The sequence below is a fragment of the Leiobunum rupestre genome, chromosome 2 (assembly GCF_980474605.1).
Source record: "Leiobunum rupestre chromosome 2, qqLeiRupe1.1.hap1, whole genome shotgun sequence".
Taxonomy (NCBI): Eukaryota; Metazoa; Arthropoda; class Arachnida; order Opiliones; family Sclerosomatidae; genus Leiobunum; species Leiobunum rupestre.
The window spans coordinates 42,999,461-43,020,946 of NC_143385.1; the positions used below are offsets into that span (position 1 = coordinate 42,999,461).

The window sequence follows — 21,486 nt, forward strand, 5'->3', positions numbered from 1 at the left end:
ACTAAGAAGCCAACGTCTCAAAATTTTACTAAAACCACAAACGACCTCTGACTTCCAACTTGACTATCTTGGCTATTCGGAGCAGCCAATTTGTTTGGAAAATGCATGCCAAAAGCTTATCTTAATCAATACATTTTACTGGCCTTCAACAGACACAAAGAAAGCCATTTCAGCATGAAATTCACCCTGAGTTGTTATGCTATTGAAAGCTAAATATTTTATACATCCCCTTTAATCTAAAAGTATACATGAAACCACACATTTCTATTACAATCGGGGGTTTCTGGTTGGAAACTCGAAACAATTCCTTCTGCGTTGAGTTTGCAAGCTCTCTCCCCGCTGGTTTAAGGGGTTTTCCCCCGAGCACATCGGATTCCCTTCCATAAAAACTTGTGGAGGTTAACGGTTATAGTAAGTGTAGGGAGCTGTTGGGTCGCGTGGCATGAAGGGCTTGCCACCACCCTCCTACACATAGTAACCCGGCCACCTGAATTAATGGATTTAAAAGTCGCTTGATGACTTAGGCCTAAGGTGGTGCCTTCGGTATTAGCCTAGCTGCTTATTTTTATTATTATTAGTCGAAACATATTATTTACACAAAAAGTGGTAGCAAACGGCTAATGTTCTTTTATGAACTGTAAGTATGTTCCAGGAGAAACGCTGTCAATTTTCGAACAAAACATCATCGTCGTAACTGATGCTACTAAAAAATTATCCAGATAACTGTTAATCTACACTATTATATCTGTTTTTAATAGATGCAGAAAATGCTCGAAGCGATAAGCTTGGATTTTTTGTACTCCACGTCCCTCCAGGAACCGGAGGAGCGCCATCCGGATTTGCATTTTTACGACGACAATTTGGAATTCCCAAAAGCCCGGCTGAAGCTAGGCGACACTCTGGGAGAAGGAGCATTTGGGATAGTCGTCAAAGCCAGAGCAATAGGAATTAACAACCAATCTGAAGTGGACGTTGCTGTGAAATCGTTAAAAGGTAACCCAGTAATAAAAGAAGAGTGTTCTCAGAGGGGGTCAGTACAGTTTAGGCCACGCTTAAAAATATGTTTGACATTGAAGACGGTTAAATAATGTACTTTAAATTTTACACGTTTTTTTTGGTTCTCCAAAATAGGTCAGAATTTTTTCCCCAATTTGTGAAGGTAGCGTTTAAGTAAAACTATCGTTTTCTGGGGTCCCCAAATAATCTGGAGATCGCCACGAGTTCTCAATTTGTGCAGGTCAAGAATTTTTACCCAATTTCGGGTGGTCGGTTGACCTTTTATTGATTTAACGGAAATTCTGATGATCGTCAAAAACATATTAACTTTAAAAAGTTGTTATGCAAAAAAAATGTATTTCATTTAAAAATTAGATAATAAAATAATTTTAATTTTAATCATGAAGTATATTTTTCAATTTTAAAATTAAAAATAACTTACTGCATGATGAAAATCTCCAGAAACTTTTTATAAAGTTGTTGGTTACGTATTTTGGAACGGATTTTAAAGCTCAATATGAAACTAGATATTCTTTGTGACAGGTATTGCCATGCAAGTGTAAAAACTAAAATGATTGTTTCGTAGCCTTAATCAATAACTCAAAATTTAAGCAACATTATGGAAATTTGATAAATCTATTTTTTAAAAGAAAACCTTAATATTAAAAAACAAATTAAACTAAAAACGCGATAATTCTTTATTTACGGTACTAAGCAGCCTATTTTACAGGTAACACGAGTAGAAAATTCTGATTCGCAATGATGGTGTTGCTTGACAAAAGTCTGCAATTTAATTTATAATAAAATACAGAGCTTCCAAACATTATAGTTATATTTTGACTAAGATTTCATGAAATTATTACTTACATTTACAGGAAATAATACAAATATAGAAGTTTCTTTATATCAGAGTGACTCAAAAAAATTACCATACCTCGGTCAGGAATCGAACCAACAACCTTTAGGTTACCGTCCCAACACCGCTTCAATTGAATGAACAGCCCTCGGACATCCAATTTATGAATGATTCGATTAGGTTCACTTATTTGACGGGTAACATTAAATCCCGTTGTTGACCGTGCCGTAGCATTTCAAAATCATAAATTGATTGTGCAAGGCCCGTTCACTAGTGGTCTCGGTATTCCCATGGTAGTGACGTTAAGAGAGTAACCCAAAGGTTAGAAGGTTAATTCCTGTCTGCAGTGGCGTAACGACAAAATTTGTGCTCCTCCGCAGGATATCAAAAGGGCCCTTCATAAAAAACAATTTTATTTTTATTTTCCCCATTTTTACAAGTTCTCTGAAAATATTGCCAGATTTCTACATTTTTAACAATAGTTAAAGCATATTTTTTTAATTTAAATGAATTAAAACATCAATACTTAAAACGAAGAGGCCCCCTATTTGATGAAAATGTCATGTCCCCCCCTCCCGTGGTCGTGGGGTCTGAGGGTCCTTAGTTACGCCACTGCCTGCCCGAGATGATGTGACTTTATACAGTCCCTCTGGTATGGAATCATGCGCAGTGGTATTCCTTGGTAACTTCCATAATTGTATTATAGTTTAAACAAGAATTAAGATTTGAGCCACTAAAATTTAAAAATAAATAGTTATTTACGTGCAAAAGTTCATATCTGATTATGCCTGCCAAATGTTGAAGAAATCACTGATCTGGCAAATAATCGACGAAAATATCCATTACTGTAGGATTTATTGTTAATGTTATTGTTTGTTATTAAAGTTCGCATTTTTCGCAGATATAAAAATTAAAAGAGTATACTTTAGTAATTATACTGAAGTTGATAAATTTTACCTAAAATTTCACATATTTATCTTGCACTACACTATTGTCATTATGTTGATAGAATTTAACGCTATAGATTTTAATTTGTCATGTCTTTTCTATTATGTTAAATTTGTTATGTTAAATTTGTTTTTAGGTTCCGCCAATCCACTGCAACGGTTGGCTTTGTTGAGCGAATTGAAGATTTACATTGAAATCGGACAGCATTTAAACATTGTTAATCTTTTCGGAGCGGTCACCAAACACTTTTGGAATGGTACGTCGCTCTTTCTATTGGTAATACCTTTTAAAATAAATACCTTTAATATTAAAAATATCTTCGAAAGTGTTTGCTTTTTTTAATACATATTTATTAAAACTAAAATACGTCAATCGCGTTGTGCTCAAAATAGTATCATCTTGAATGTGATTAAATTGTAACTTAAGTAAGTACGTGCACTATACTGACGTCGTGAGTGCCCTCATTTTCTACTATTAATTTAGGAAAGTTCATCGAACTCTTAAGCCTTCTTTAACGAATTTTATCAGGAGTTCTGTAATTTTTCCAATGCGTTTTAGACAGCACGACTGCCTCTATTTGCAAGTCTGCCCATAGCTACCAGAACAAACCATCGATTGACGTCGCGTGGCAGCTTATGACGCTTTGAGATTATCTGAAATAAACAGTATTTCCGAAAAATAATTTGTCGTAATTTTTAAGTCCTAGTTAGTCAAAAATAACTAATGAGTATGGATCCTACAGTGTTTTTTTTTTATATGGGCCCTCCAAAAGTACCGTCCAAAACAAAAAAGCTTCCTCGAGTGTACGAAACGAAAATCTACCTTGAACCAAATTGTCTGTCTAAAAAAATCAATTGTTTTTATAGGTGAAAAATCTAGTAATTAAAAAGAAGTTATAGAACCAAAAGTTGATTAGTTACATGTTGGAAGTTCAAGAAAATAAATCACACTGTTGTTAATCTGGAGATCAAAATATTACCCTTTAGGGTTTTTTAAGTTACATGAAAGTGTTCTTAAATCCCGAGTTTAAACCAAATCGCTGAGTTACAACTCGGTAAGTCGCCTTCTAACTTCAATTTATGACAAAGCTTACTACTAACCATACACAAATCAACTTTTTTATAATTTAATCGTTTTACCATAAATATCAAATGATTATTTTATACGAGTAATTTAGTTAAAGGAAGACTATCCTTTGTTAGATTTAAGGTAATGTTTGGGACGGTTATTTTTATGGGTTCATATCTCTGAAACCAAGCACTGTTAGACATTTTTAATAATTAGCACCTTAACAACACGCACTAGAGTTTACGACATACTTAGTCGAAACACGCTGTTTTTCTCTCGTAGTAAACCTTCAATGAGATCGAACATCCGTAAAATCCAATTAACTCTATCAAATAAAAAATTGGATTACTTATCATCTTCAAAATACTGAAATCTTGGAAAAAATCAGTCGCAATATCAGAAAAATAGCATATCAAAATCTCATAAGCCAAGGATCAATAACAATTCACAAAAATAATAGTACCAATAGTGAAGACAATTATTCAATCTTAAACGTAGCACGTTTCAGCTTTCGTTTAAATAATAGTTTAACAAGAAACTCATTTAAAAACGTTTATATTATCCCACGAAGTGTTGCTTGAGAAGCTTAAACATTAATAAATTATTTACTATTTAAGTGATTCAATGTTATTGAAGGCAAGATAAGCTGAAATGGAAATGTCTAATTAATAAAATATTCCGTTACTTTATTTTATAAAATTTAAAATATGGACATTTTAACTTTACGATACATATTTTCAGGGGAATTATTGCTTATTATGGAATACTGTCGATTTGGAAATCTTCGAGATTTCTTGCAAAAATACAGGAATCTGTTCGTCAGTCAATTAGACAGCGAATCTGGGAACTTTAATTACAGTTTTGAGACGGAGGTCAGTGCTTCCACACAAGCTGAGGATGAAACACCATTTTCAAATGTTCAAGATGACAATTACAACAAACCGATTACAGTTAACGACTTGGTGTCTTTTTCTTTCCAAGTAGCCAGAGGAATGAGCTTCTTATCATCCCGAAAGGTTAGAAGTTCAGGTTACTATTAGCTTTTTGCATCAGCAGTTGCTGATAAATCAAATCATATTTGCTGTCTCAGCGGTTCCTGATAAATCAAAAGCCGAAATTAATGGGACCCCGAAGGCCAAACGGGTAGAGTGAGGAGTTGCGATACAAAATAGCCATTCAAAACAATAACTTTACTCTCTCATGCTGTGGAACTATTTTAAAAAGTCAATGAAGGGTTTTCCACTCACCCTCCTACACATTGGAATTCGGCCACCTGCTTAAGGCATTAAAAGTTGCTAGATGACTTGGGCCTACGGTGGTGCCTCGAGTATTAGCCCAGCTGATTATTACTATTATTATTAGATCTTTCGTGTGAATCTACTGGGCAACCATACAAAAACTAAATATTAAAGTTGTTGTGAATTGAATATTGGTCTTCCCCGTGTTTTTATTTCAACAAAGAATACTTCTGGTATGTAGGTCTCTCGTTATGAAACATTCTTCACACACTTTTAACTTTTCCGATTTGGCAGACACGGATACAGCTAATAAAAAAAGGAGGTACTCTTCTGCCGTAGCTTGGTGATTGATGAATTCTTCAAAGTAACACTCCTGCCAATTTTCATTTTTTTTCAGTATCAGTTGACATTAGAATTCTGTTAATATCCTCTTCAATGGTTTTCTTAGTATTCCAGAAATTGAAAGAAATTCGCTTGTTGGATAGTAATCCACATTCCCCTAATTTAATCAGACGATGAACAGAAACTAATCAGTATACATATAAAAAATGATTAGGAGTTGGGTGGTCCTCCAAACCATACGACTGATGAATTATTCCAAAACAACGCTGTAATGACGTAAGGGTAAAAAACAATATTTCATGCAAAATAATTAAACAACTAAATTGGAAAATCAGTTAATTACGACATTGGGAAGAATCTAGTCCTTTAATTCCAGATGTCACTATTTACATTATACATTACTTTCAATGGGTTCTTTTAAGGGTTACTTTTAGTGCAGGGCACGTTTGAAGACTGAGAAATGGTTTTTCGGTTTTCTATTTCTTTCGACTTCTTTGAACAGTAGCGGTTCTGGCACTGCCAGGAAATCATAATAAGCTTCCCAGTTAATTAACCACTCAAGTTTCTCCTCTAGTTCATACTGTGTTGTCAAAAACATTTTCGGTTGCCATGGCAAAACTAATGCCCATTGCAACTTTTCCCTTGGTGAAATTTTTTGTTACCATAAGGTATACGTACCCACCTAGTTTCAACAAAATCAGTGATTATCACCTCGGGTAGTCTCCTCGTAAGTGATCTTTATGTAAACTCAAATGATTAGGAAATGTGCCATATAATGTATTCACGAGTGCTCCAAAAGGGATTATATAGCGTACCAAATTATACAAACACGTATTACAAAAGTGTGACATGTTCTACATGTGTACCTTGAGCACTTACGGATCACAATGAACTCTTATAGTGCACATAAGGTACATCAACTGAATTTAAGAGAACGCATGCAGATCACAATAGCTCACCTCTATAGCACAAAAGGAGCACTTTCTGTGCTTCAAATGTGTACAATAGTGATCTAGTGGTGGACTTTTTATTTGCAGTGTAATATTCACAAAATAGTACCATATATCAATCTGTACCCGTGACACTAGCGACGCTAGTAGGAATTCCGCCAAACTCACGATTAACGCATTTTCAAAGTGCTACGCCCGTTGAATGTAATCATGCACAAAGGGGAAAAGAATTGACGGGGAATTGGAAAATTTTCATGGCACACGGAGTCAGCGTCGAGGCAGACTCTTTTTCTTCTATGTATCTTGCATATATATATAAATATTTACCATTTAGTAATGTTTAGGTAAGTGTCCAAATTACAAATGATTTTCTCCAGTATGCAAGTGTAAACTGGTTTTTGGAGTTCGGTTGTTCAAGAAATCAAACCATCTTTGTAACCACCGTGTAAAATCAACAGTTGTAACGCAATTTTGCGTCCCCACAAAACCGTGATTCGTGTAAAGTAGCATTGCAGCTGCTAAAAATGCATGGAATAAATTACACTTTTAGTTACAAAAGCCAGCTGCTCGCCATAAAATCAAAAATTTTACCTGAGTGGCCAGTCTAACCGATTGTTTTTGAGAGTAGTTGGTGTTTACTTCCGTTGGTTTTGGTGCCGCTTTTAAGGATTTTGCCTTATTTAAATTAGCCAAAAGAGGCTGACAGTAGCAGTCCATTTGGTACCTTAAATTTAATTATTTGATTCGTTTAATTTTTCGATTTGCTTTATATAATTTTTTTGTGAGGAGTGTCACAAATCATATAAACAAAACTGTTCGTAATGTTAGCTCTTTTTGCACTGAAAGCCAATGCTGTTAGAGTGGTAAGCAATACGTCCACAATTGCTCCACTTTGATTAAGGTGATCAGTTACTTGTAATGTTAGCTTCGTAAGTACCACAGACAGAAAAGCAAAATGCCCCGATCGTTTGTATCATCCACCAACGCGTGATCTCCGTCTTTGTCAGAATGCATTTCGTGTTTGATATATCCATAGTCCACCTTCTCCATTACTTGAATTTCATCAAACAGAAATGTATCTTTTGTTTCCTATTCTGGGAGACCTGCTTACTTTCCTCTAAGGCTGGCTGAAACAGTTTCATCAAAGCTAGCATTTACAATTATGACTGCTTCTTTTAGTGTTGGAATTGAAGCTAATGGAAGATAGTTATTATCGCTTAAGAAATTCTAAGTTGATATCGACTGGGTTTTTAGAAGGAGACTAGATCTATTCCGTGAAAGAAACGATACTTGGTACCTATTTTTCTGATGTTAGTAAAATGCATTCCATTAATACAAGCTTTGTACGTTTTTCAATGTCCGTTTTTTTACATGTTTTGTTACTTTTGCAACCTCTTTTGTTAAAATCTGTATTTTTGACTTCAGTCTTACAATATGTATGCATTTTGGTTTTTCAAACCCCGACGATTATAATTTAGATCGAATTAATTTAACCTGGCAGAAGGAGTTCAACTTTAAATTTTTAGCCTGTACAGCAAAAATATATAATAGATCAATATCTCTATCACCCTGCTATGATTAACTTGTTTGGTTTTTAGGAGAAATGGTATTTTTCAACGCAACCCACTTTATTAGAACTACGTCTCCAAGTATGCTCTACAACGTTCGTATGGAAAGTTTTCGTCAATCACCTATCAAATAAAATAATTTAAAAAACATTAATCTTTTGAAATTCGAAATTTCTCTACTTCTTGAATACACTATGAAATTTCAAAACTCTAGCTGTTATAATTTTGTCAATTTCCCGCAATTTATTTTTTGGTTTTATAAAAGTTTATCTTTGGCGTTATATTTTTCTTTGCAGCTGGTCCATCGCGATTTGGCAGCTCGAAATGTTTTGTTATCCGATTTCAACATCGTGAAAATTTGCGATTTTGGTCTTTCTAAAGATATTTATACCGATAGTAACTATGTCATGCAAGGAAAAGTACGTTTGGCAATTTTTTCATTAATAATATTATTTCCTGGCTCGATAAAAATTTCAATGTGTACTTGGTTTTCATTTAAAAATTTTGTTTTTAGCCGCCTATTTCAATTATACTTATTATTTTATTAAAAATGTTCACCCATTTTTGCTAACCAGCCACCAATCAAGCGCGTGCTTTACTTTTAAAATACAAGTTCCTCTTGCTAAAACGCGCTTCTTCTTGGAGCTCGGTGTGACTCCAGGAAAAAAATATAAATATAAATAAGCGTAGAAAAGTTGGTCTAATATAATAAGTAGGACTTTAAGAGATATTGCTAAACTCCGCAAATGAGGTATTTTTACTTGTAACCGGAATGAATTAATGAATGTTTTTTTTACCTTTCTATTAAATGGATCCCTTTCGTAACAGAGAGGAGTCTACAAATTAGATTATCGGTTACTTGTGATACGCCGCAAAGCCAACTTATATTAGACTCTTTCTTATACTTACAGTTAGAATGTTCTGTTATGGTAAAATACAAATTAAATATAAATATTTTAAAAAGAAATGTTTATTTTAGGGATCACCATTTCATGTAAGGAGTGTGCATCATAAAATTTCCACTAAAATAAATTTATTGTAATTAATCATAATTTCAAAATCTATTTCAAAACTTTTCATTTAATCCTGAAGTAGATAAATTTGTATCTCTTTGAAAGTGTAACATTCTTTTGGAATCAGTCAGCCATGAGTTTGTTAAAAAGCAAAAATAACCTGATTTTTTTATTATGTGTAAAACTTGTAAGCCCAATAATGCTCTCTAAGCGGCGCAGCCTCAATGACTTATGTTCAATATGTCTACAAAATTACAAAAATATTTTAGTTCACTAGAAACTCACATTGAAAATATTTAGATTTCCGCAGACTAAGAAAAAGATTGTTTAATATCACACTTTATCGCATGAAGAGCATGTTCAGATTTAAATTAAATACACGTTTTCTGTTTCAAAAGGGTGCTGTTCCCATAAAATGGAGCGCCATAGAATCGTTATCGCACAAGATTTACACCGTGAAAAGTGACGTGTTAGTATTTGTTGTTGCATTTTTCGTAATCCCTTGAATGTTGGCTTTCATAACACGCTGTTTCCCTATCTCTTTAGTTGGTCGTACGGCGTGTTTCTCTGGGAAATGTTCTCACTGGGAGGCGAACCATATCCCGGGATGGAAACAGACGAAGGTTTCTTCCAGAAGCTGAAAGATGGATATCGCATGAAAAAACCAGAACACGCCCCAGACGACGTGTTAGTGTGGACTTGCTTTTGTTTGACATCTTTAAGTTTAGACTTAATACCTCGCAGTCGAATGAGTTGATCTGAAAATTCCAGACTTTTAGCTTTGTGGGCGTCGACGGCCACAGAACGTAACAACGTGTCCTTTTTTTCATAAAGCCACCTAATGATAACCAATCTTTATATTAAATGACCAATTGTGATTTACTGCGAACCACGAATGGTAATTTTTAGATACATAAATTGATAGATGAATTTTTGTAAATACTGCCTATCGGGCAAATGACTATTTGTCAAATCGTCCTTAGGGTGGTAACAATTCAGGGACCACGAAGAAAGGGGCGCTGGATATTGGTCAGGGCTCTTCGAAATCCGTGGGGTGCCTTCCAGCTTTTGTAAAATATATATTATTTTAACCTAAATCTAACAGTATTAGTTTTTTAAGCAAAGGAAAAAGTGTGCAGAACTTTATAAGAGCCATGGAGGCATGACTAGGTGAATCATTGTGGATGACACAATTATAAACACAGATATCACCTGACTGAAAATCTGTTCGGAAAATGATTCATAGAATCAAGAACATTACCACTCTATTCTGTTTATTATCAAACAAGAGTTACTTTATTAGCGACCTTATTTAAGATGCTACCATTATTTGGGCCAAAAATAAATCTTGTTATTTGTTTCATTATGGCTTCCCTTTGGTCTTTTGCCCTACTTTCCTAAGCTTAAAGACCAAGAACAGAGCGAATTTCCACCCCTCTCGTCCTATACTTAATATTTTGACGAGTGACATCTCTGGCAACTTGATTGACAGCTCTGACAGCTTGAATGACCACTCGGACAATTCTGGATATTGTAGCTTACCACATTTATTGATGCTCATCATGTATAATTGTATATACTATTCAAAAGCAGTCTGAGCCGTCGGTCAAGCTGACCACGCTGTCACTCCTCAAGAAATCGACAAGTTCAGTTTTGCGGGGGTCATAATGGATTAATAATAATAATTATATATTCTCGGTCTTTAAGGAAAGTTATGATGAAAAAAACTACGTTATGACGTAGATGAAAAAAGTCTTCACAAGTCTTCAAAATGCATGCCGATTATTATCGAGAAAACCTTCTTGTCTGTTATTTTTTGAAAAACTTATGTCACTCGTAAAATAAAGCTGTGACCAGAGGGAGGAATTTTCAACTTAAATTTTGTAGTTTAGGAGCAAGAATTTAGGACCAATAAGTAAAACACGTAAAGCTTAAGTACTACTACTACTTACTCGTGTAAGTTAAGTAGCGCAAACTTAAACATTTAATTTTTGTTGAAACACCCAGAATTGTTACAAAAGATTAAGGGAAAACTCTATTTTCGTAGGGTTTCACATTTAACAAAATGTAAAAATAATTTATGTTACACAGATACAACACTATGTTGGAATGCTGGAATGACAAGTCTAAAATGAGGCCAGACTTTCAGAAACTGGAAAAAGTGTTTGAAAAGAAAATATCGGAACAAGTTTACATCGTAAGTTTCAATATTCCATGTTAATTCTTTAATTATTTGGAATTAATATAAAATTTTATTATACAGAATTACTTGACCGTGTTTCGAACATTCGAAGAAAGTAAAATTGCAATGGACAGTGTGCCAGACGCTGAGATGTAGAAAATAAATATAGAAAATCATGTTAAAGAAATCATTTATGTATCGATATTTAACAACAAATAACAAAATTTGTTAAAAATAAAATCTTTTCAGAATTGTTTTATTTTAACCCGCAATATACGACATATAAAATTTCATAATACTAAACTTTTCCAAATTATATTAATCGACAGAAGTATTTATCTGCCGGTACTGTTGATGTTCTTTGCTGAAAAAAAAACCCTTTTTTTAGAATTTGAGTTAAAAAAATTTATTTTCTTCTATATTTTAATCTAAATTTAATTTTTTTATAGTGTAAAATTATTCCAGTTATAGATAAATAGTCAATATCCCTTTACAAAGTTGGCTCACTGGTCAAGTCTACTTATTTATTTTTGAATGATAAAGACATAAGGCAGAAAGAGGGTTGGGCGCCATTGTTACCAAGAAAAAAATATATATCAGAGAAAAAGAAAAATTTGTGCGCACGAGAACATAACATGTTAATATTCTGGAATACTTATTTAAAAATAAATCATTTCTTATGTTTCTCTTTTATATTTCAAGTTCGGCTGATTAAATCTAGTAAGTCCCAAGATTTTAAATGAGTTCAAGTAACCCTCTCAGATTGTTTTCGAGATTTTCAAAAGGACTAATATAATTGGCTCGAATAATCAAGGACGTAGAAGAACCATTTAATTATAATTTGACAAAAATGTTAATTAAAATACCCCTGCAATTTGCAAACCAGAGCCGAATAAAACAACTTGGCAAGCTTGCCAAAATATACCTCTCCTCGGAAGAATTTGCCCTTGGGCGTATTAACTACTGGACACGGTACTTAACGATATTTCGCCATATTCAAAGCGTCCTCCAGAAAAACCCAATCCCTGTTCTATCCCAACCAGTAGAATATTTTTAATAATAATAATAATAATAATAATAAATATTAAAATTGTTATTGCCTTAAACAAATTTTCCGATATCAATAGAACACAAGTTGGCAAGCCAAAATATACCTCTCCTCGGTAGAATTGTCCCTAGTGGTATTAATTTCTCGAGATAACCCTTAAAGATATATCTCCGCAATTTAGAGTTATTTGTTAAAAATATTAACCCATTTCTATCCCGCCCGGTATAAAATTTTAATTATAATTAAAATAATTGAGACGAAACGACCAATTTTAATTTATTCAGAATATCATAAGTTAAGTAGTTACAACAGTAAGTTAGACGTACTATAACAATGCACAATTGAATTAAACCCTTTTACAGAACAAGTTTATCAGTTAATTATAATACGAAGCAAATTTTAATGAAAGAAATATCTACAGAGGCTTTTTGGAATTACTCGCTTACGAAATACTTGCCGCATCTTTAACGCTCATTTTATTTCAACACTCGCCCTTGATGAAGATACCGTAGATATCTGGTAGTGGACGACTCGTTCACTTCCTGTTGACGTTGTGACGCATACCACATGAAAAAGACCAATGCCGTCCAATTTCCAATATCATATAATGACTCGCACACCCAAGAAATCATTGACTGCGTTAGAAATCGTAGATATCCAAATATCCACACCAAATGTATTTACAAGAAGCAAAAACCTTACCATCAACAAAGCACAGAGAGCCACTTGACTAACCGCCACCTCTTAAAGCAATTAACGTTAAATTATCTCCTTTGAATTAGCAGAACTATATATAGGTCGTTAAGAAAGTGGACCACCCACAGGGTCTACCCTTTAACCCTCTAATCTCGGCTGACTGCGCTAAAACAAGATTTAACCTTTAAAAAATACCAGATTAGGCCTTCATAAATTCATTAATAAAAAAAGACTTTATTACCTATTATGCTTACGATGCCTGTCTTAATTTCAGTGAATCTAAGCAGCTATCGGTGGTTCTGTGGTAGAGCGCTCGACTGCCAAGCCGAATGGTCTGGGTTCGAAACTTGGGTGGCGCATTTGTTTTTAATCAATAGAGAAACGCTAAATTAGAATTTCTTCGATGCAATAATTTCAATTTCAATTCTATTTCAATTAAACCAAAATTTCGTACTCTATTAAATACGCTTCCGATAAAGCTGAAGGTCTAATTTTCAATAAGGCGTAACAAGTGTCGGTGGTTCTGTGGTAGAACGTCCGCCTGTCAATCAGGAGGTCTCGGGTTCAAATCCCGCCCGATGCGATCGCAAATTGATACTAAGACGAATACCGTGTACAACTGGTGGAAACCCTGCCATTGGACGTTGAGAGGTAGCATTACACTCAGCACTCGGTCCGTCCCAAAGTCATTAAGAAGAAGTTGGAGAGAAAACGCCCATATAAACACAACAGACTCAACATGCACATCCATCAGAACACAAACACAACAAATTCAACACTCACAACCTACGCATAAACATTACAAAAACGTAATACACCAAACCGTCACGACGGTGAGCGAAAAAACACCATCCAAACCAAACCGCAAATGCATCCGTTAACGCTCACCGTCACACGGTGGTTTTGCCAACCCTTTGAGAAACTGCGTACGCAGTGATTACACTTTGCACCGAAAATGCGAACGCGTTCGCAGTCCTGACAGACAGACACACCCACAGACCCACCCACAGACACGGTCGTTGTATAACCCCTCCTAGGGGACTTTGTCCCCTCGGAGAGGTAAAAAACCAACTTTAGACCCAAAATGTTAATAAGTTAATAAAGCAACAAAATGAGAAATAGAAAAAAAAATTTAAATTATTAAAATGCTCACGAAACGAAAAATATACTATTTTATAGACAAAAACCAACCCATTGTATTAAAGGTCTTAAACTATCAAATGTATATGGAAAACAAAAGTTGAAGCGAAAACCAAAACTATAAGTGAAAGCATTAATAAAAACTGCGTGGGCTCATGACGACAACCCAACGAAGCCGATAAAAATCAATGCAAATAAAAAACCGTAGACATGAATTGTCCCCCACATTATCAACACTTTAGATAGACTAAATAAAACCAGAAAAATAACCAATAGAAAAATATATAATAATAACCCAAGCAAGTAACGAGTTAAATTCCCACAGTAATTAACATTGTATTAGCAGAAATATGCAATAAATATATATAATAATAATCCAATAAAACAACAAGGTAATTCAAATACTTAAAAATCCTGAAAATGTCAATCCATATACCCAAGGTAATGAAAATTGTAATAGAAAAACCAAAAACACCTTACCGTTAACAATTCCTGGCTTATAACGCACACCAAAAACCTTTAACTGAATAGTTAAGGCTAAACAACAGCGCATATCTCAAAATAAATAAAACCAACGTAACCACATTAATGAAAATGTATCACACATTACAAGCCGATAAGAAAACACGTAAATTAAATTACGAAGGTACGAGTAAAGTAAGCAAAACGAAAAAAGTGCGTTGTATACCACTTGAAATTGTATTAATAAATGACTCTTAATGGTCCAAAAGTACCAATAGACCAAAAACTAACTAAATGGACCACCCACGGGTCCTACCCTTTAACCCCCTTATCTCTGCTGACTACGCTAAAACAAGATTTGACCTTTATAATTTCATACGTAAGAAATGTAAGACTTTAAAAACTATTAATACACTCTTCCGCTTCAGCTGAAATTCTAATTTTCAGTGAAGTGTAACGTGTGTCAGTGGTTCTGTGGTAGAACACTCACCTGTTATGCAGGAGGGCTCGGGTTCGAAACCCGCCCGATGCGATCGCATATTGATTAAAGGTCGTATACCGTGAACTTTTGGTGGAAATCCTGCCATTTGGACGTTGAGACGTTTACCGTAATCCTCAGCACTCGGGCAGTTTCATATGTCATAAATTCATCACGTACAATCGCGATTCGCAAAAGAAAATTATACTTCACCCAATGACAAAAAGTGGGCTCTTTTGGAAAAAACCATTTGCCTAATTCCAAGAATCTGCGAACGCGGGGATTTCAAGAAACTGCGTACGCAGTGATTACACTTTGCTTTAACAACAAACATGCTGTATACAAAATTTGCACAAAACACGAAAAATTTCCTCAACGCAACAAAGATACTTTCAGAAAAACACCAAATGCAGCGAGCATACTTTATGGCCGGAACCCCATTTCCCACTTCTATTAACTATATGGCCTCGAGTTTAATAAGAAACCCCAATTTCGGTTGAGCTTTAGGAAGAAATGCTTAAATGTTACCTAAACGGAAACATTTGATATTTGTCAAAAGTTGAATACAAGGGAACAATTTAGGAAAAGGGTCTTCGAGAATAAAATTAAACGCGAAACTCGAACCAAATAGATCTTCGAGCCAAAAACCAATGAAAATGGAATTAAAATATACAATTTCCAGCGAAAGTCCGATTTCGTCTTATTTCAGTACCGCGCCATGAACCCGTTACCTGGTTCGCGATTAGCTAAGAAAAGGTAATATAATCCTAAACATTAAACATTTCAAAACGCATTGCGAAGCAATGGAAAGCCAAATAGGGGATGGTTGTGAAGTTTTATTAACTTTAACCAAGAACCCATAGACGTACTAAGAACACGTAATCATAGCTTTGGCCCGTCGTGGAGCCTCCTAATCTATATTTTCAAAATAAGCCCCGCCTTTTTATATTTTCCACTTGTAGTAACTTTTTATAAGTAACCAAAATAATAAGCGGTCTAAGAACTACTTAAACTAACTAAAAACCTACTTAAAAACCACTTAAAACCAACTCTAATTTCGCTTAATGGAGGACACTTAAAGCCAACTTAGAGTCAAAATGAAACGTAATAAGGACAACTTAAAGCCAACTTGAAACCAACTTAAAAATAATGTGTAATTTTCTGTATATGTAAGGGTTCGCGCCTTCTTCTTAGAAGTAACAATAGTAGGAAAAGACTCAATAGCTCCGCCTCTTTAAAAAAAAATCGATTAGGAGGCGATCCAGCAAAATTTCCTTTCTCTGTTCTTGGTACGTCTATGGGTTCTTGCTTTAACTTATTGTAAATCCTTCTTTACACATATCCAAACCATAAAGGAATGGGACGCTTTCAACTCGAGTTCCTGCTCACTTTAAGGCGTTCCTGTTTTTATGGCCCGGTCCGTAAATCCACTTCAATCGGCACAAAATATGACCAACCGAGATCTTGATACGTGACCTACTTTTTCAATTTAATTTACTTCTTCTACAATCAAGTGCCACGTGCCTAAATTAATACATACAGATCAGTACTCTCACGGTAAAAAGCGCAGTTGCCGGCGTATTGCAAGAAGGTGGTTAAGCTTAATAACTTTAAAACTATGTCCGTTGGAAATGAACCTAATTGGGAGCCTACAGTAAGTTGTTAAGCACTAATGTCACGGATTAATATAGCAGACTTTTAATTCGGATTAATTGATTTCCCGTCTATATTAAGAGCAATATTAGAGGTCTTTTCAATAAAGTTAATTTCTATCTTCTTCCCTAAGAATTGAAGAGCTTAGTCGCGCGCTTTTTCGAATTTTTTGCAACTAATTTCTGTACAAATACTTTTTTTATGAAATTTAACTGTTCATCCGGCGTTCTTTTATCCTACAGTGATATACCTTTCACGCTCCTTTATCCATATTAAATGCACTATTCTCAGTAGAATTGAATCCCTTATATGTTGGTTATAAAACTTTAAATCAACTGCGAAGAATTTTCTAGATTCGTGACCTTATGATATATTTTACTGGTCACAACCGTAGGCTCTTTATCATTTAATTTTCTTTTTAAATACTACGTGACCTACTTAAAAAGTATGGTCATCTTAATCAATCACTAACAGCTAGGCTAATATCCAAGCAGCTTTTAAGGTCTCTAGCTCGCTTTCGTCTTTTTTGTCTTAGATAATTTTTCAGTTAAAGTTAATCTTCTTGTTTCATTAAACTTAGTATTATTATTATTAACGGTATCTACATTATGATTAAGGGCCCAGTTCTGATAATCCTCACCTAGATTTAACGAATCATTATATTTATCATCATCTGTAGTACAGAGATTAGTATTCTCTAAAATTCCGCTCACTACAGTAGCGTCATTGTTGGAATTCACAATTAGTTTGGTATTACACCTTCTACAAGTTCATTTCATTATTTTTTTGTGTTTTTATAAAACAAATAGAAAATACTAAAATAATTATTATTTTTTAGTTTATTTTATTTTTAAATTTAATTTTAAATTAATTTATTTAAGTAATAATAATAATTAAAAATATATATTTCAAATATTTTTTAACTTTTTAATTAACAAAATGTATTCAATTAAAAAGCAATTATATATATAAGATTAATAGTTTTTGTATAATTTGAATTATGCACATTCATAAATTAAAGATATATAGTGCAGTCGGTTTAGAGGTGGCAGAAATACGATCTCCAATAAGGTCGTTTTATAGACGAAAATATTCCAAATTGAATAAATGTAGTTGGTATTTTGTCAGGTGCCAACTGTGACACTTATCCCAAATATACTTATACTAAATCTGGTTCTTTTTTGGGTTTCAATTTTTTCCAAATTTCCATTTGTAATGAGAACATGGTAGATCTTACATAAATTAGGTTCAATTCATTAACCTTCAATTTATCGGCTTCTGATTGGCCAAATTTAATCAAATCAAAGTTATTTGAACTAATAATATGGCGAGCAACAACTTTCTAATTAGAACCAAATCCGTAAACCCAACGGTTCTCGAGATAGTTTTTGAATGAGCAAGGTCATTCATAACGGAACCTGAGGGTATTTGACGTATTTTCAGAATTCCCTAGTAAACTTTTAGAGGTAGAATTACAGATACTGGCAAATTATTAAAAGTCCTGTCAAATAATAAACAACGACGTCTCACTAAAAATTCTTCTTTTGACTCGGGCAAGAAGAGTTCTATTCTAAGTCTAAAATTTAAAAGGGTTTATTGTAAGTCAATTACTCGCAATGTCACTAAATAAAACAGCCAATTTCTTAAAAGGCGGCTAATAGCGCAACTAAGCTATAATTTTTCGCAACAGAACGAGCTAGCGTTTGTTTCCAATGAAAGTTTGCCGTGACAGGAGCTTTTCAGCAAGACGGTTAAAATGGGATAGCATCTCTTCTCAAAATTCACGTGTCATATTTCAAAAGTTAAGCTAGCTTTTATGGTTTAAAATAAAAATGAGTTATTGAATTGTAACAAAATTTATTTTTAAAAACGCCTGTTTCGTGGCTAGATAAAAAAAAATTCGAATGCAAGTCTAAGCGGTTTTATAGGAATTTTATTTCCATTATATTTCTAATAATTGCATTGGCTGAAATGCGTTTAATTTAAATACAGATGAGCTCAATTAATGACATTAAGCTACCATAAATGGTCATACAAGTTTTATCACCAAAATTGAGGAGGGAGAGACAACAGGGATCGTAATATTGAGGCGTTTTTGGAATATCAAAACTTATTTATGATATAATATTACCGACTATCCTTTTTCATTTTTGAGCCATGGTTACAGAACCTCATCTCAACACACTTAGAACGTTTACAAGCAATGTCCAAAATATAGAACTATTTTCTGAAGCTTGATCAATATAATAATAAAAATAATAATGATCAGCTAGGCTAATACCCAAGGCACCACCTTAGGCCTAAGTCATCAAGCGACTTTTGAAGCCTTTAATTAAGGTGGCCGGGTTACAATGCGTAGGAGGGTGGTGGCAAGCCCTCATACCACGCGGGCCAACAGCTCCCTACACTAACTATTACCGTTAACCTCAACAAGTTTTTATGGAAGGGGAAACCGAAGAGCTCGGGGGAAAACCGCTTAAACCAGTGGGGAAAGAACTTGCAAACTCAACGCAGAAGGAGTTGTTCCGAGTTCTCACCCAGTGCCACAAGCTGGGATCGACCCCGGCTCCTCTTGCTGCGAGGCGAAAGTGCTAACCACTCCACCACCTCACCACCCCACCACCCCACCACCCCACTATGTTTTATACTTCCTCATTGAAACGTTGTTTCTAGCACCTACCGGTGAGAAATATTTTTTACAAAAACCCGAAATTAAAGCGATCCCACACTATAAATAATACCCTGAAAATTTCGCAACTCACTTGCAGTTTCTGAAAAAAGTGACCAGTCAGAGCATTTCAAAACACCCTGTATTTATAATTAGTTTAAATCATTTAGAACTGTAACAGCAAAAGTCTATAATAATTTAATAGTAAACAGCTTTAGGGGCGACCGTGGCCCGGGGTGGGGTATAATAGAGTTCTGATCAAAGATATTGGCGCCCTTGGCTTTCCCCGCCCGGTGCGCCTTTTGATACCCAGTCCGGGCCTGGGTTCTGATGAGTAATTTTGCAAAGATAAGTGTTAATTTTAAGTTTTTAAGTGATAAAATTGCGTATAAGCCTTGGCTACGGTGCTAAGGGCTCGCGGCGGGGATTTCTCCCGCGTGGTTCTAACAATTGTAAGTTTAAAAACGTTCGCGCACGGCTTGTGCGCTTTCGTAATGCATTTCGCAAAATTTATTTCAGAAATGCGTTGTTGAGGACGTAGCCACTAGGAGGTGCAGATTTTGAATACCTACCTCTTAAATTGGAATTTGTAATTCGCAAAGAATTGCAGGACAGCAAACTAACCGACATGATCGTCCAACTACAAAACTTGGAATCGAGCTTTAAGAGATACGCTACCAATCCGACAACTGGCATGAAGAACGACATGTACAAAGCATGTAGATTGCTCTCAGGGAGTACCATTGTGGAGTACTTTTTGCATTGATGAATCTTGACGAAACGTACGATTTCCATCGCAATGAGTTCATGGAGGAGCTACGAAACCTGGCCATTGTCAACAGGTGAGAAACACGACATGAAACCTGGGAGATATACGGTATGTAGGACATTGAACAATCTGATTATTGGAGAGCCTACAATCACTCATCCATTGGTGCCCAAATGGGCTTTCTTTATACACTTATTGGCGATTTCAAACTTTAAAATGTTTATTCAAAATAATATAGAGCTAAGTAGGTCTAAGTTAAAGTTTCATTGTAATTAAGTGAAATCAATGTAGCAACAGTAGTAATAATTAAGTCTAATGTACTAAAATTTAACAAAATCATCAATCAAATATGATTTATTTGTTATTAATTAAATTTCAAGATAAAATGTACAGAATATAACAAAATGGTTTATGAAGGAATTTTCATTCTTATAGACTCAATGGTTTCGGAGATGCTACAAATCATTGGTCCAACCACTTAATCTCTAATTTTCCCTTAACCAATATGCGTGATAAGTTTCATCAAAAGTATATATATTTTTAAATCTACATGTATAATTTATTCAATCTATTTTAATAGATACAACGTGGTATTTTTCGGCAGAAAAGTACCGCAATTATCACTCCCAATGGTTATTTGCTATTAACAAAATTATCTGTCTCCTCACCTTGTCTACCGAAGTTAATATATTTTATCAATATAATTGTATCCATTTTCAGTCTTCGTACCATGTCGGGCTTACTGAAATGCTTCGCGATGGAAACTGGCGTTACTTAAGCGGACATTCAACACTTGGCTAAAGACCTTGAACCCAAGCTATAGTCAAGATATCCGCGAAGATAACGGAAGTCTACGTTGACGTTATTCCCAAATACGCAATAAGCAAACAATTAGAAAATGACGTGAAGGACCTAGTCAAGAAGGGCGTTTTTTACGCTTTTGGCGACGTCGTGCAGATCGAGGGGGATGACTACAAATTTCGTGGCATCAATACAAACTGCTGGGTTTACGTCGGCGCCAATATTCCTGTGGCATTGCACGTGAAGAATTACTACGGTACAAATTGCTTGGTCATTTATTCGAATATAGAGCGCTGCATTCCCTCAGATGCCCTTGCATACCTGGACAAAATTGTTTATGCGTATGAGTACAGTAAAAATACCCAAGACATGACAAACGCAGTTTGTGGTCGTACGGAGCGCCAAGTTCGGACACGAGCCAAAGAAGGTCTGACGAACCCATTAGTGCTAAAAACCTCTACATTGATTACACTTCTCAAGGTCCATCGAACGCCATCGGGTTTTGGTACTCTAGGTTTTATTATAAATTTTTCTACACCTGTTAAAAGAATACTATCAAATCACAATTGTTTGCTTCTTAAACTGGAAATTCGATAGAATTTATGTAATA

At 34.8% G+C, this 21,486-nt stretch overlaps 1 protein-coding gene across 1 annotated transcript in view; it reads left to right on the forward strand.

Moving 5' to 3' along the window:
• LOC149957567 (uncharacterized) overlaps window positions 1–11,363 on the forward strand; it is a 41,059-nt gene extending 29,696 nt beyond the window's left edge. Inside the window, exons 15-22 of the mRNA XM_090167098.1 lie at window positions 759–993; window positions 2,937–3,056; window positions 4,610–4,884; window positions 8,263–8,385; window positions 9,378–9,448; window positions 9,526–9,666; window positions 11,071–11,176; window positions 11,243–11,363. Of these exons, the coding sequence (XP_090023224.1) occupies window positions 759–993; window positions 2,937–3,056; window positions 4,610–4,884; window positions 8,263–8,385; window positions 9,378–9,448; window positions 9,526–9,666; window positions 11,071–11,176; window positions 11,243–11,317 (1,146 nt within the window). The 3' untranslated portion in view covers window positions 11,318–11,363. The remainder of the gene's footprint in view (window positions 1–758; window positions 994–2,936; window positions 3,057–4,609; window positions 4,885–8,262; window positions 8,386–9,377; window positions 9,449–9,525; window positions 9,667–11,070; window positions 11,177–11,242) is intronic.
• Window positions 11,364–21,486: the final 10,123 nt, after the last annotated feature.